This window comes from Anomaloglossus baeobatrachus, chromosome 9 (genome assembly GCF_048569485.1).
Source record: "Anomaloglossus baeobatrachus isolate aAnoBae1 chromosome 9, aAnoBae1.hap1, whole genome shotgun sequence".
Taxonomy (NCBI): domain Eukaryota; kingdom Metazoa; phylum Chordata; class Amphibia; order Anura; family Aromobatidae; genus Anomaloglossus; species Anomaloglossus baeobatrachus.
The window spans coordinates 46,942,700-46,959,564 of NC_134361.1; the positions used below are offsets into that span (position 1 = coordinate 46,942,700).

Sequence of the window (16,865 nt, forward strand, 5' to 3'; positions counted from 1 at the left end):
CTAATTGCAGCATTTAGGGGGTTAAACTGCCAGGAATTGCATGGACACTGCTCCGGGCAGTGTCAGCCGTGTCCCAGCTGCCACATCAGCCCAAGACCCGGCGGCGATCGCGAGGCACAGTGCCTGAACCCCCTCGATCGCCATGACTAAAGCAAAAAAAGCATTTTCTGCTGCGTTTTTCCTGCCAAAACATGCTTCATGTGCAAAAAAGCATACAAAAAAAACGTGTGCACATAGCCTAAATCCAGATCTTATCAATTTAGGCTGCAGATTTCTATTGAGGATTTCCAATACAAAAAAGGGTAAAATCTTTAGCAGATTTGCAACATTCAGGAACAGTTTTCCAGAGCTGGCATTTAGGCCGGTGTCACACTTGCGAGTGCCTCACGTGTAACTTGCGCGAGTCTCGCGTTGCATCGCCCAGCACGGACTCACACTCTCTGGACAGGAGAATTTCAGCTGCATAGCGAAGCATGCAACCGACCCGCTCCTGTGAGGAGAGTGTGAGTCCGTGCCGGGTGATGCAACGCAAGACTCGCGCAAGTTACACGTGAGGCACTCGCAAGTGTGACACCGGCCTTATGGTCAAAGTCAGGACTGCAATGTGCAGACTGGCCGACTGGAACTAAAAAGCCTCATAAGGCCATGTTCACACAGGCCTTTTTTAAGCTGCAGATTTGCCTTGGTTTTATGTAAATCCATGCTATTAAAGAGCTGCCTTTTAGTACCTGGAAAGTGTATGCGATTTCTTAAGAGACACACACACACACACACATTTTTTTCCTGACTGTTTTGTCAAATACCTGCATTTTTGCTGCAGATTTCAAAGAATGAACATGTCAACTCTTTGCAACTTTTGTTTTTTCATTGATACAACCCATTTTGTACAAAAAAAAAAAAAAAAAAAAGCAAATCCGCAGCAAAAACACCCCACAAAAAAAATGCAATTACTCAAAGGAGATTTCCTGAGATTTTGGTCAGGTCTGGGGAGGGGAGTGGTGAAAAACGCACCAAAAAAAAGCCCTGTGTGAACATAGCCTAAGTGCGCACATGGCTGCTGAGTTCACGAGACCTCACGACCAGTCTGGACTTAATATGTGCAAAACTGTTCCTTAAGCAAAATAATTCACAAAATAAATAAGTCTAATGACGTATTGTGGGAAATCTGCAGCGTATCAGTCCCATGTGTACAGTCTCCTAATCTTGAGACACTTTTGGTTGTAATTGGCATGAAAATCTGATAACCACAAACCGGTTATGTGGAAACACAAAACTCTGGTTCCACCAGAATCGGACTGGCTACCGGAGGAACCTCCAGTAATAACAGGCCTGGCCACGGTTACCTGCACTGAACTCCGAAGCTGTCACCTGAGCTCCGGAGTTCAGCCCGGCCTGTCCGCAGCTGTGACATGAACTGAACCGCAATCGCCGGGCAATCAGTCGGCGCTCGCGGTTCAATCCTGCAAACCCCGAGTTCATTCCAGGCTGCACTCCGCAGCTCAGGTGAGAGCTTCGGCGTTCAATGCAGGTAACCGTGGTCAGGCCTGGTATTACTGGGAGGTTTCTCCGGTAATCAGTCCGACACTGGGTTCCACCAATCCAGAGAATGTGGTTCTCAAATGCCCCATGTGCGGTCATTCAATTCACTCTGGGACCGCGGAAGACAAGCAACCGCTGTTCTCCTCCTCCGCAGACCCATGTGCAGTCACCTCCACTGCATCGGGGAATTTCATAGCCACGTTCTTGGGATTCCCGAGTACCCCAAAGGTTGCACCCCTGCCGATTATAACTTATCACCTTGTTACATGAAGGACAACTTTTAATGTCGGGATAAAACTTTACAATGTTTTTGTTATTTTCTAAGACCTTCATTTGCTTCATTTCCACCCGGAGGCGGTGACTACGAGGAGCACAAGTCATGCATAATTTCAGATCGAAAGTTTTTTTGGCTTTTACATTCTCAAAGTAGGTAGATCAGGACGTTGTAGAAACTCTTTGCGATTAGGGATAAAAGTATATAAAACCCTATATAAAAAAAAAAAAAAAAATAATATTATATATATATATATATATATATATATATAGTATTGCTAGTATTAAAGGGCTCCGGCCGCTCTACACTAAAGGAGGAGCTCGCTGATTGTACCTGTACCCGGTCCACTTGCATCATGATTGCACGTTTCCACTTTGGGACATTTATCAGAATGAGAAAACCAAGGCCAATGTCTGAAAGGGCTGGGCGGTCAATCATACGCACTGCCGCAAACTTAAAGCCCATGAACATCATTCCACAATTTGTTTCACCCCCCCACCCTTACTTGCTTCTTAAATGAAAAACTTTTAAAATATTCATTAATAATCTTCTATTATTCTTCAGAAAACGTCTACAAGTCCATTATCCGAGTGACTCGCAAAAATGCTATAAATCCATCCGAGCTCTTTTGCCTGACTGCTCTCACCCTCCTTTCTATCACTGAGAAAGCAGGAGGGAGAAAGGGAAGTAGGACACAGATTTTGACTATAAGGGTAGGGAAGAAAGTATCTACAGTCTCAGGGAGGGTAGAGGGGAAAAAAAAAAAAAAAAATAAAGGCTATAGGAAAGGGGGATAGAACATTAAGAGGAAATATGTATATGATCAGAGATGTGATGATATACAAGTAGTGAAGACAGCAGCATCCTGGATACTCACAAAGCTCACGTCCAGCCTGTATTACTGAGAGGGACAGTCCGACAAGAGAGCTGAAACTTGGATCGGGCTGCAAACTGCATTATGTGGGATGTCTAAAATTAAATGAAGGTTACAGACTGGAACAGCCTTTAACGCAAACTCTATAAAACACTGGGAGATACCGGAGAACATCTTCTGGCTATCTTCAGCAGTCACACAATCTTTAGATGCAGCGGCAGTGTGCATGCGAGTCAGAGCGCTTTTTCTTATTGATGGTGGTGGGGGTGGGGGGGGGGGTAATGGCGAGGTGGGTCCCAGTCATAGTATGGATAGGTGATACTTTGCAATCAGAATGCCAATGAGCACCATATTTAGAGTGTCCAGGCTTGTAGTTAACATTCGCAGCATCAGCAGTGTAAGGAGTCTTGGCTGCCACAGTGAACTAAAGAAACATTCAAGGACAAGTGAGTGAAAAAAAACAAAAACAAAAACAACCCACCACTATATGTATATGAATAGAAAACCAGGTACACAATCATCTCCTTTCTATATGATAGCAAAAAAAGGGCCTCCCGCCGATGCAAAGATTAGACCCATGGAACATCCCATCACTGGTTTATGTGGAGGATTGTCTGGTCTTCACCCTGGAGGGGCACCGTGTACAGCAGGGCTTGGTCCTCGCCTTCACAGACAATCGTAATGGTCTCCGTATCTTCTGTCTGTATAGTGGAGTTCAGACAGGACTAAAAGAAAAGAAAACATAAATGTCAAGGGTCAGCATTCCATTATATAGATATTACGTAGGAGGATACCCAACACAGAGCACCATCCACCAGGACATACGGCACAAGCAACTGCTCAATTGCCCACCCATGTTACAGCACGATATGAGATATGCACTCCCCCCCAGCTTTTCCCCTGAGCATTTGGGGGGTGCTGCAATACTAAGGGAGGGGTTGTCTTGACTGACCAATCCATATAACTATATCTTAAGATGTGTAACGTAAATGCCAGAAGTTGTAGGCTCCTTCACACTGCGTTTGGACCAGAGTTGGTCATATAGATAAGAAGTTAACAGTGCTGCACTAGGAGCCCATCACGAGGGAAGGGCCAGCTTGGCACAGGTCATTTCTTCTAAAAATCACTACTGAGCATAACCACACAACCATAGGCTACCGAAGACAAAATATGGCCTACAAAATACAAGATAGGCAAACAAACCCCTTTAGAGCATTACACTCCTAGATTACCAGGGATGTGACCACAGGCCCGAGACTATCAGGGATGCCTGCAAATTATAAGGGACATAGCCATAAACCCCTACACTACCAGGGATAGATCTATACACCCCTATCCTGCACTTGGCCTTCACAATCAAATATGAGAAAGAAAAGAAAGTGTACATAAGACGTACCAGACGTATTGTTAGCGGTGTGGGCTTCAAAGAAATGGCGCCCAGAGTCGGCGCGTGCGCAGATTGAGCGCTCGACTCAATGACAAGCCAAGATCTCATCTGCGCATGCGCCACCTCCGGGAGCCATTTTCCTTAAAAACACCAAAGATAAAAAAATATAAAACATATACCCTGCTGTAACTAATTAAAAGCATAGTGCATATAAATCTGTGACCTAGTCTCCCGGAACCTACCCACACGCAACCTCAGATCCTCACAAGATCTCCTTCTCTGCTCCTCTCTTATCTCCTCTTCCCACAATCGCGTACAAGATTTCTCCCGTGCATCCCCCAATACTCTGGAACGCTCTACCTCAGCACATCAGACTCTCCACTACCGTGGAAAGCTTCAAGAGGAACCTCAAGACCCACCTCTTCCAACAAGCCTACAACCTACAATAGCCCCAAGTCCAGTAGACCACTGCGCAACCAGCTCTGTCCTCACCTATTGTACCATTACCCATTCCTTGTAGACAGTGAGCCCTCGCGGGCAGGGTCCTCTCTCCTCCTGTAGACTGTGAGCCCTCGCGGGCAGGGTCCTCTCTCCTCCTATACCAGTCTGTCTTGTACTGTTAATGATTGTTGTACATATACCCTCTCTCACTTGTAAAGCGCCATGGAATAAATGGCGCTATAATAAATAATAATAACAATATAAATAGGGAACATAGTAAACATTGTTTATGATCAAAAAAAAAAAAAAAAAAAGGCTTAAAAAGCCATCCAACCGTGACAAGGTGTATCCAATCGGGACAGTACCTATACTCTCTAATACTGAAACCTCACCATGTGTTAGACATCAATCTGAATAAGGGCAGAGAGCGGCTGGGTCCCAACTGGACACACAGCCATGGGAAGCTCTAGATGAAATGCCCAGCTCACTAAGAAGGAAGGGGTCACACCCTATTAGTACTGAGTACTGGGAGATCAATGGGCCGGAGGCGGCGCATGCGCAGATGAGATCTTGAGCCAAGAGCTCCATTTGCGCACACGCTGATTCCGGGCGCCATTATTTGAAGCCCGCACCGCCGCCAGAGCATCTCATTCACCGCACCACCCTGCTCCACACAACCGCCACAGCGCCCATTCTGCAACTCCCGGTAATCTGCATTCGCATTATAAGGCGCACCCCTTATTTTCCTCCCAAATTGTGGGGAGGAAAAGTGTGTTTTAGAAACAAAAACAAAAAAAACTTTTTTGGTCTCCATCAGATGACTTGGGGTCTACAGCTGCATTTAGTGTACGTGCCAATAGTTTTCAGGAACAGAACGCAATGTGTATTCAGACTTACCCTTCAGTCTCCACACTTACCAGTTCTAGAAAGTTTAGCTTATCCTCGGAAATCAAGTTCTCCTTTTTCAACTGGTCCACGACGCCCTCCATGACCTCCAGCTTGGAGCAGTGCTTCTGATGTCTCTGCTGTAGGGTCACCACTTTCTGCTGCAAGTTCATCACTACAGAGACCAGCTCAGCGGTCGATAAGGTTTCCGGAATTGTGTCTGGTCCCTCCGATGGTTCTGTGCCAAGGTCCGCTGACCCATCACTTAACACCTCATAGTGGCGTTTTGACACAATGGGAACGGTAGAAGTTATGGGACTTTCGGTAGAGCTTGATAATATGGTCTCTTGAGAAGGTATCAATGGCGGCAGAGGACCAGACGATGGTACAGGGACAAGTGTGGCTGTTTGCATGGTTTCTAAATAGGACATCACATCCTCTGTGGTCATTGTGGCTGGGGGTGGGGTGGTTAACCCAGCTTCAAAAAAGGGATCAATTGAGAGGTTTTCCACGACCAGAGCATCAGGATTAGACTCTGCAGTCACCTCAAAGACTTCATCTCCAACTGAGTGTAAAACATAGTCATGCTGTAAAGTGGTGGTGGCAATCTGTTCTTCAGACAGGAAGCCAAGTGGTTCCACCAAAGGAATCTGTTGTATCTGCTCTGCTACTGACACCTCGATGGGTAAGGCTACAGACTGGAAGCCATGAGATGGAGCCAGAGCCAGTGACAGCCCATCAAAGGATTCAACAAAATGAATTAGTGGTACCAAATTAACGGCTCCTATGACTGTGCCGGGGTCGGTGTTCTTCAGCAGAAGCTCTGCTCCATCTATGGATATATGACCGGTGGAGGAAGTTGGATCTAGAGCAATCGTCAAAGTGTCTGGAAGAATCTGGGTCTCACTGATGATCAGAGGTGAAACTGTGGACATGCAGACTTCATTGGGTAAATTCTGTGTAGTGTTTAGCATCCTGGGCTTAGTCACTTGTGGTCGGCTCTGAAATGGAGAAGATGTGATTAGATGATCACCAGGAGAATATCTAGTCAAGTAGCAGTTTACCACAAACATCGGAGCTAACCAAAAGAAAGAGTCGGGAGGTGAGGAGGGTTACAGGTCTCCTGTCCAGCACTAACAGATTACAGACATGTCTGAAGGCCCGGGAGTCCTGCAAATAGATTCTTCCACCTTCAGTATTGTGACAAAAGTGAGTACACCCTTTACAATTTTGTAAATTATATCTTTTCAAGTGACAACACTGAAGGTCTGACACTTTGATACAAATGTTAAGTAGTCAGCCCTAAATGAAAATGGCCAAATTGTGCCCAAAGCGTCAATATTTTCTGTGGCCACCATTACTTTCCAGCATAGCCTTAACTCTCCTGGACATGGAGGTCACTAGAGCTTCACAGGAGCCGCTGGATCCTCTTCCATCCTCCATGACGACATCACGGAGCTGGTGGATGTTAAAGACCTTGTGCTCCTCTGCCTACCATTTGAAGAAGCCCCTCAGATGCTCCATAGGCTTTAGGTCTGGAGACGGTGGGCCAGTCCAGCACCTTTACCCTCAGATTCTTTAGCGAGGCAGTGGAGGTCGTAAAGGTGTTTGGGGTCGTTGTGTTGGAATATTTATGGCCTTCTCAAATGGAAGGTGGAGGAGCACAAGGTCTCCAACATCCACCAGCTCTGTGATATTGTTATGGAGGATGGAAGAGGATTCAGCGGCTCCTGTGAAGCTCTGGTGACCTCCATTCCTAAGAGAGTTAAGGCCGTGCTGGAAAATAAATGGTGGCCACACACAATATTGACACTTTGGGCACAATTTGGACATTTTCATTTAGGGATGACTACTTTACAGTCAAAAGGTCTTATCTTCATTGTTCTCCCAAGAAAAGATGTAATAAAATATTTACAAAAATTTGAGGGGTGTACTCACTTTTGTGATATACTGTGTGTATCTTATAAATGTAGACAAATTGGAGAGAAGAGTGTATTGATTCGCAGGACAGTGTCTAGCGGCTACGGGAGCCATCGCCTGATTAGTAGGATGTCACAATGTCACTGTACTAAGCCTACAAGTTAGAAGAGGAGCCGGGAACACCTGCAGGTGGGGGGGGGGGGTTTGAGGAGGAGGTTCACAGGTAGGGTAGTAGGGCAGTAGGGCTCTGGTTTGGCAGTCATAGAAGACCAACAGGGCCGCTGGACCAGAGACCCACAAATCGATACGCTCAGGATGAGCGAGAAATAGCAGTTCAAGAACAAAATACCTACCGCCACCACTGAGCTGGAGGAGAAGATGGTGGGGATAGCATCATGTCTGAGGTAGCGGACCCCCCACCGAATGTGGAAACAAGACGGTCTGAAGTGCTTGCTGCAAAGATACTGGTTCTTCGTAGGGAAGAAATTTTCTACATTCATGTTTGTCAGCCATTGCTTGAGACGCACTTTATCGTGTAGTGGAAACCTGGAAGAAACAAGAAGAATCAGACTCATGAAAAGCTGATTAATCAGTAATTGTAGGTGGAGGAGGTGAGCTGTGATATCACCTATAGTGATGTTATCATGCATGTGATAATGAGACTGCTCCCTGTGCTGTACAGATCACAATTCTAGCATTAAAGCGCACCAATCACCAGGATTTTCCTATATAACCTAAAGCCAGTGCTATACTGGCACTACCAGGCTGATTCTAGACATACCTTTAGTATAGGTTTTGAAACACAAGCAAGTAAAGTTTGTAAAATCAAGTTTTTGATTGACATCAGCTGCTGAAGAGCTAATAGCTGGGGTGGGGTTTGATAGTGATTCCTGCCCCCTATCTGTTATTTCTGCTAATTCCATTATAGAAGCGCTTTACTAAGTGGCTAGAAGGACCTGTGCTGATGTCATACCCATGTGATGAGAAGGGGCGGGGCCTCAGCTAACATAGCTGATACCTGGAAGCAACATTATCTTTCTGTTGGCTGAGGCCCCGCCCCTTCTGGTCACATGGGTATGACATCAGCACAGGTCCTCTTGTCACCATGATTTATAGCCATAATCTTCTATAATGGAATTAGCATAAATAATACATAAAGGGGAATATGGACAGGCAGGGGGGCGGGAATCACTATGAATACCCACCCCAGCTATCACCTGCGGTCAATCAAAAAAACTGTTCATTTTACAAACTTTGTTTCAAAACCTGTACATCCGAGCTGACAGCTAAAAGGTATGCATAGGATCAGCCTGATAGTGCCAGTATAGCACTGGCTTTAGGTTATGTAGGAAAATCCTGGTGATTGGTGCGCTTTAACACTAGAACTACTGAGGTAGTCATTTTGACTACTTTGCACTATGTATTTCTATATAGGTGTCACGAGTCCAGTAGTTCTAGTGTTAAGCCTAGGGGCTATTGTGAATATGGTAACATTTCTTATAATTTTATATAGATTATGAAATAAAGACTTTAGAAGAAATAGGAAGGAAAAAAAAAAAAAGTGTAGACTAAAAAGGCCCCGTCACACTAAGCAACATCGCTAGCAACATCGCTGCTGAGGCACAACTTGCTAGCGATGTTGCTGTGTGTGACATCCAGCAACAACCTGGCCCCTGCTGTGAGGTCGTTGGTTGTTGCTGAATGTCCTGGAGCATTTTTTAGTTGTTGCTCTCCCGCTGTGAAGCACAGATCGCTGTGTGTGACAGCGACAGAGCAACAACTAAATGTGCAGGCAGCAGGAGCCGGCTTCTGCGGACGCTGGCAACCATGGTAAACATCGGGTAACCAAGAAGCCCTTTCCTTGGTTACCCAATATTTACCTTCGTTACCAGCGTCCGCCGCTCTCACTGTCAGTGCCGGCTCCCTGCACACGTAGCAGAGTACACATCGAGTAATTAACTCGATGTGTACTCTGGCTAGGAGTGCAGGGAGCCAGCGCTAAGCGGTGTGCGCTGGTAACCAAGGTAAATATCGGGTTGGTTACCTGATATTTACCTTAGTTCCACGTGTAGCGACGCCCCAGCGATCCCTGCCAGGTCAGGTTGCTGGTGGGATCGCTGGAGCATCGCTTAGTGTGACCTCTCACCAGCGACCTCCTAGCAACTTACCAGTGATCCCTATCAGGTTGTATCGTTGTTGGGATCGCTGGCAAGTTGTTTAGTGTGACTGGGCCTTAAGCAGTTGCACCAGATCATGCAGGACACCACAGAGAAGGCAGAGACAGTTTATTACCTCCTCTGCCTTCTCGATTGCAATGTATACACTATAGGAAGTGTGTTCTCCTTTCCTCCTAGTGATCACTGGGGACCAGGAGTGAACAAGAGCTGCTGGGTCCAAATGGATCCAGATCAACTCTGCTATGTAGCCAGGAAGTAAGCAAGGAATTTCTCCAGCAACTGGGACTAATACACCAGCCAGTGTTGCTGGGGAACATATAGATCAGATATTAATTAAATTAAACTTTTGGGAGTTCTTTTCTGAAAATAAATTATATAATAATAAATATATATATATATATATATATATTATTTTTTTCATGGCATAAAACATTATGTTAATGTAATTTTTGCTTTTTGTACCAATTATGCAAAAAAATTTTTACAAAAAAAATTAGAACAAAATATATATATTTCAATTTTATATATTTTTTGTTCTAATTTTTTTTTTTTGTAAAAATTGGTACAAAAAGAAAAATTACATTAACAATGTTTTATGCCATGAATATATATAGGGATTATGTGTAATATTATATATATATATATTATATATATAAAAAAAAAAAAAAATATGGAGCAGCATATGCAACAATTTGGTACAAAAAAAAAAAAAAAAATCTCTTTCTCCAGCCAGTCTCACCCAGCTCCGGCTATATAGCAGTCCAAAATAAAAGGCAGCACTTAGTATATTTTGCTTTACTACTAAGGACACTGAGATAAATTTTAAATTTTTCAGTTTCTTACTTATTTTTATGTACTGGACACATTTTTTAAAAAAATCTTAAGGCATCAGGGGCTACTGATTGTGGCTGACAATATATATTTATTATTTCTGTGCTCCTTAGTAGTAAAGCAAAAAAAAAAAATAATATATATATATATATATATATATATATATATATATATATATATATATTCTTTTTGCACCAATTATCAGGCAAGAGTGTTTTTACAAAAAAAAAAAAGAAAAAAATAAGATTATTTTTTTTCTTATATTTTCTTTGTAAAAACAATCTTTTGCCTGATAATTGGTACAAAAAGAAAAGTTACATTAACATAAAAATATTAGGCCATGAATGTAAAGAAAAAAAATTATATATAATATATAAAATCCACAAAACCAGTTTTCAGCTCTCTGATGCGCACATACAAAAAGTTAAGGCAAAAGAAAAAAAAAAAGCAAAGTGTCCGGTGAGGAGATGGTTAATAATAAATAGAAGGTAAACAAATAGGAAGTGCTCGGGAGTGGGTGGAGTGGGCGCCCCCGCACAGCACACGGCCCGGGCGGTGACCCCTGCACTCCGCCACTGGTGCACTTTGCAGCCAGTCGTCCCGTGTGCGCACTGCTGCCGCCCCTCCCCCGCACTCACTTGTAGTAACTTTCCCGGCCTGCCTCTGCCTTCCTACATTCCGGGACCACGCAGCTCTTCGGCATTCTCCTCGCTGTGAGTACCTTGCCTCTTAAAAAAAAAAAAAACACAATAAATGACGTTTTCCGTTGTCCCCTGACGTCATCCGGAAACGCTGAAGTGCGATTACGTCTCAGCGGCCATTTTGGATCAGGGAAATCCGATTAGGCTCTTGTAATCTGTTGCCCAAAATTAAAGCCGTGACGTCATTCTTGTGCGACGCACGTACGAGCAACACGCTGGCGGACATATTTGGTGTGGGCAGGGTTGCTGCTGCCGCCAGTGAAACAGTGTGGGCGCCTCTCTAGAGCGTAAGGGATTGACCGACCCTCCTGCTTGATAGAAGGAGACCTGTCCTTGGCGGCAGGAGAAAGCCGCAGACTGAGGCGTCTGAGCGGACTCTGCGTCTTTTCAGTGGAGGGGCGTGACCTCTAAGGGGGCGTGGTTATGAGTTCAGATCTGCGACTCCGCATGGAGCTTCCGGAATGATAAAGCTTCAAGAAGTTGGTAAGTATTTCTGTAATTGTAGGTGATGGGGGCCAGATCTGCACCCGAGCACTGACGTACACCGTGTGCTGATGCCAACGATTCATGTGTTCATGTTATTTACTCAGTGTGGAGCACCACCTTAAACCACGCCCACTTTTGAACATATTAAAGGGGACGTCCATCCTCTCATATTTGGAAAAAGGGCTCAGACCAGTTAAAGGTGCCCTACAGCAATCCAGTGCTTTTATATCTTCCAGGTCTGAGCTGGGGTGAAAATAAAGAGTCTGTTTTTGGAAGCAGGAGTTAAAGAGAACCTGTCACATTGTACATGGAGAAAGAGACGCTGTCTTAGGATGGGGAGACGCTCTACTGTTTCATGATGGGGGATGCTCTACAGTTTCATGATGGGGGACGCCCTACTATTTCACGAGGCCCTACTGTTTCACGAGGGGGGATGCCCTACTGTTTCACAAGGGGGGGCGCCCTACTGTTTCACGACACCCTACTGTTTCACAAGGGGGGGGGTCGCCCTACTGTTCCAAGATGGTGGACACGCGCTTCTGTTTCAGGATGGTGGACGCCCTTCTGTTTCAGGATGGTGGACGCGCTTCTGTTTCAGGATGGTGAACGCCCTTCTGTTTCGGGATGGTAGACGCCCTTCTGTTTCGGGATGGTGGACGCCCTTCTGTTTCGGGATGGTGGACGCCCTTCTGTTTCGGGATGGTGGACGCCCTTCTGTTTCGGGATGGTGGACGCCCTTCTGTTTCGGGATGGTGGACGCCCTTCTGTTTCGGGATGGTGGACGCCCTTCTGTTTCGGTATGGTGGACGCCCTAGTGTTTCGGTATGGTGGACGCCCTTCTGTTTCGGGATGGTGGACGCCCTTCTGTTTCGGGATGGTGGACGCCCTTCTGTTTCGGGATGGTGGACGCCCTTCTGTTTCGGTATGGTGGACGCCCTAGTGTTTCGGTATGGTGGACGCCCTTCTGTTTCGGGATGGCGGGCGCCCTAGTGTTTCGGGATGGCGGGCGCCCTAGTGTTTCGGGATGGCGGGCGCCCTAGTGTTTCGGGATGGCGGGCACCCTAGTGTTTCGGGATGGAGGGCGCCCCAGTGTTTTGGGTTGGAGGACGCCCCAGTGTTTTGGGTTGGAGGACGCCCTAGTGTTTCAGGATGGAGGACACCCTAGTGTTTCAGAATGGGGGACACCCTATTGTTTCGCGATGGGTGAAGCCCTACTGTTTCAGGATGGGGACCCTCCACAGTTTTGCGATGGGGGACTCTATACTGTTTCAGCATGGGAACACCCTATACTTTCAGGAAGAGGGACGCCATACTGTTTCAGGATGGGAAATGCAGTATTGTTTCAGGATGGGATGAAAACTTTCTACAACCATAGCTGGAGATGACACCAGTTCAGTGTCGCCACCTTGCTGGTGTCCCACAGCGTCACCACAGGTGATTGACAGGTCTCGCACGTAGCCGGAGACCTGTCAATCATCTGGAAACCTATATTTTCTTTGAAAAGCTGTAGGTTTAAGTCCTTCTATATCTAGTGGATAGACAGTGCAAGACAGTGGCTATAGAAGGAAAATTATGCAAAATTTTGGATCAAACCCAGTTTCAAAAAATTATTTTAGCCCCTAAATATATGCAAATAAAAAAAACAACAAAACTGTCCGCAACATTGACGAGCCCCTTTAAAATAACTGGGTTTTCAGTGTGAAAATCACTCTATTTCTTTACATAATCGCAGTCCAAATATATTAGTTAGTGCAATTTCTCCCACAGAGAACTAGTCCTCGTTTGGCCAGATGCTCGCTAATTTTGCCGGCCCTTATGCCCGTGCTCAGAATCAAATGGGGGGTAAGATACATTTATCCTGTGGATCTAGGGGCATCACTTGTATTCTCTACTTCTCCTACGATTTAGGTGAACAATGTGATGGCACCATGGCTGGGAAGATGAAGACCCTGCTGGACAATTTGGACCAATTTCTAGAAGTTCTTGCGTTATCTCAGAGTGTCTATGCTGAAGATTGGGATATCCTCCATGTCCAGCGAGCTCTTGAATGGGGAACCTATTTTCAGCACGTCCACCATCGGTACAAGGCTAATAAATCTCTTAGAGAGTCAATAGAAGCTCATCTTACCGGGAAGAACCAGGAACTTTCCGGATATCTGAACACTTACCATCATGTTACGTTTGATGACCTCAGTAAAGGCCGGGATCTTCTGTGTATGTCTCTCCTCCAGAACAAGGCTCTTCCCAATCCTGTATTCAAGTACGTGACTGAGCTGCTCCAAAACTCTCAATCCAAAGAGTCTACAAGTTTAACCCATGTGATATCCCAGAAAGTGGCCTCACAACTACTTCTCGCTCTTCCTCTATTGGCTTCTGAAGGCTTTTATGAGTTATCGGACAACCCTATACTAATGACACAAGCCGATCTCCTGAGAAGGCGTCTAGAAGGAAGATTGAAGGTGTCAGAAGACAACCAGAAGTCTTCCATCGCCTCAGATATTTTTGGCCGGATTTCCAGACCACATGTCTACCACTTGGTAGTTGTTGTGCTTCTATCTATTGACGCTTCTGAACACCAGGACCCGATATCTGATCTTCTCTTGGATTGGGTTCTGTCAGATGAGGACCTGTCTGGTGGCTTTTTTAAGAATGTAAGATGCCAAGTTCTGGCACGATTAAGCTTCAAGTCTTCCAAATTCAGGAAAGTCTACTTGGATCATTTGGTTAAGATGGGGAGTAGCATGGAACCGGACCTGACAGGTGGGAAATGGGTCAGTGCCTCCTATAACCTGACTTTTGATGAACTGATGGATCATTATAAGCATCTGATGGAAGGACCCGAAGACGTGAAAGACTCCGTATTAACTAAACTTAGGACCCTAAAAAATCAGGATGGGAACTATGATGTGCCCGGTGTCAGTCTATGGACCGATGTACTGGCCGAAATACAGAAAGCCTAGTGTGTTTCCATAGATTGTTTCTATTATATGATACCTTATTAAGAATGGTAAAAATGTATAAAAGGACCCGACTGTTCTCCTGACACGTCTGTTTCAGTAATGCTATGTGTATAGAAACCATTCTGGAAAAAGTTCTCTTGGATCCCTGCATTGTGTCGTCCTTTATTGTTCTTTCTGGAACTAAAAGAATAGATTTACAACTAAGGCGGGCTTTGCACGCTGCGACATCGGTAACAATGTGTTACCGATGCTGCAGCGATAGTCCCCGCCCCCGTCGCACGTGCAATATCTAGTGAAAGCTGCCGTAGCGATTATTATCGCTACGGCAGTTTCACACGCACATACCTGCCGTGCGACGTCCCTCTGGCCGGCGACCCACCTCCTTCCTAAGGGGGCGGGTCGTGCGGCGTCACAGCGACGTCACACGGGAGGCAGCCAATAGAAGCGGAGGGGCGGAGATGAGCAGGATGTAAACATCCCGCCCACCTCCGTCCTTCTCATTGCAGCCGGGAGGCAGGTAAGGTGATGTTCCTCGCTCCTGCGGCTTCATACACAGCGATGTGTGCTGCCGCAGGAGCGAGGAACAACATCGCACCTGTCGCTGCACCGGCATTATGGAAATGTCGGAGGCTGCAGCGATGATACGATAACGACGCTTTTGCGCTCATTCATCGTATCAAAAAGGTTTTACACGTTGCGATATCGACTGCGACGCCGGATGTGCGTCACTTTCGATTTGACCCCATCGACATCGCATGTGCAATGTCGCAACGTGCAAAGCCGCCCTAAGGCTAAGTTCACACATCCAGTCGTCATCCTTTTAGAATGGATCCAGCAGCAATCCATTGGTAAAACAGTTGTGCACTCACAACTTTTCGGTCCATTTTTAAAAAACTGCTTTCAGCTCGATCCGTTTAATTAACATTGGAGTTTATGGAAAACCAATTCCTTAATTCCAGAATTAGTCTTCCGGTATTTTCCATCTGTAAAGGATCCGTTTTTTGCTTACTGGATCAGTTTCAAATGGACGATAATGGACGTTTAATTAACAGATCCGTTTTCCATAGACTCCCATGTTAAAAAAAACGGATCCAGCTGAAATCAATTTTTAAAAGCGGACAAATAAGTTGGGTCTTCACAACTTTTTGACAACAGATTGCTGCTGGATCCGTTCTAACGGATGATTAGAGGACATGTGGACATAGTCTAAGTTGGCATGTCTGCTTTAAATGATTAGAGAGCACTTTGTTTTTGAGGAGATACTAGCGTCCCTCTTAAGGCCCCGATACATAGATTAAATGTGGCCAAATTCTGGCAATATCGACAGGTTTTGCCAACAGTTTAATGTGTATGGGGTTCCGGCCAACTGATTGTCGAGGAGATACTGAATATCAGTCTGAATTCGGACATTCGCAACCGCATTGTTCTCCGGGAGGTGTCAGCGGCTCTCTCATAGAGAATACGGTAGTGGTCGGCCGCATAGGCACTCCTTTGTACGGTAGAGCCAGCCGAGTTGACTGTCGGGCCGCCGAGTTGACTGTCGGGCCGCCGAGTTGACTGTCGGGCCGCCGAGTTGACTGTCGGGCCGCCGAGTTGACTGTCGGGCCGCCGAGTTGACTGTCGGGCCGCCGAGTTGACTGTCGGGCCGCCGTGTTGACTGTCGGGCCGCCGTGTTGACTGTCGGGCCGCCGTGTTGACTGTCGGGCCGCCGTGTTGACTGTCGGGCCGCCGTGTTGACTGTCGGGCCAGCCTAGTTGACTGTCGGGCCAGCCTAGTTGACTGTCGGGACGGCCGCGTTGACTGTCGGGACGGCCGCGTTGACTGTCGGCCAACTCATCATTCGGCCAACAGCCACCTAATATGTATGGCTTTAGGGTCTATTAACACAGACTGGTCAGAGGCACTAAACAATCACCGCTTGGTAAACACTTCCCGAACGGCGGTGGTTTCTCTTCCTATTTACACAAGCAAACCTCCGTAAACAATGCAATTAGATCACTCTGTGCGCAGAGGCGACCACAGATCTCGGCAGCTCGCGTGTTCTTTACACAGGACTATGTGCTGCCGAGAACGATTATTCTTTTTGCTGCATAAAAGATCATTTCACCCGACGAGCGGATGTTATACCTTGTTCAGTGGGTGATCAGCAGCCTGTTTACACTGCAAAATAATTAGTATAAATGCAGCTTTAGTTTACTGTTGTGACACTGCACTTTAGTCCTATTTATTGATTGTTTTCTGTATTCTTCACCTTTTATGCTTATTTATAGTTTCATATAATATACTAACCTCATTTATATACAATATAGGCTATGTACGCCTTCACATAGAATTTTTTTTATTGTTCTTTTGCTTCCTAAATGCAGAGTTAAGCTACTTTCTATCTGTTC

The 16,865-nt window shown here is 45.8% G+C and overlaps 2 protein-coding genes across 2 annotated transcripts; one reads left to right on the plus strand and one right to left on the minus strand.

The window, feature by feature from the left end:
* Positions 1 to 1,654: 1,654 nt before the first annotated feature.
* LOC142250436 (THAP domain-containing protein 5-like) lies at positions 1,655 to 11,041 on the minus strand. Its single transcript, XM_075322608.1, has 4 exons — positions 10,967 to 11,041; positions 7,674 to 7,866; positions 5,433 to 6,401; positions 1,655 to 3,412 (listed from the first exon to the last, which is right to left on the minus strand). Exons 1-4 carry the CDS (start codon positions 11,029 to 11,031, stop codon positions 3,278 to 3,280), a joined length of 1,362 nt encoding a protein of 453 aa, XP_075178723.1. The 5' UTR covers positions 11,032 to 11,041; the 3' UTR covers positions 1,655 to 3,277.
* Positions 11,042 to 11,253: 212 nt separating this feature from the next.
* On the plus strand, positions 11,254 to 16,846 carry FANCF (FA complementation group F). Its single transcript, XM_075323673.1, has 2 exons — positions 11,254 to 11,512; positions 13,424 to 16,846. The coding sequence occupies exons 1-2, from the start codon at positions 11,491 to 11,493 to the stop codon at positions 14,473 to 14,475; spliced, it is 1,074 nt and encodes a 357-aa protein (XP_075179788.1). The 5' UTR covers positions 11,254 to 11,490; the 3' UTR covers positions 14,476 to 16,846.
* Positions 16,847 to 16,865: the final 19 nt, after the last annotated feature.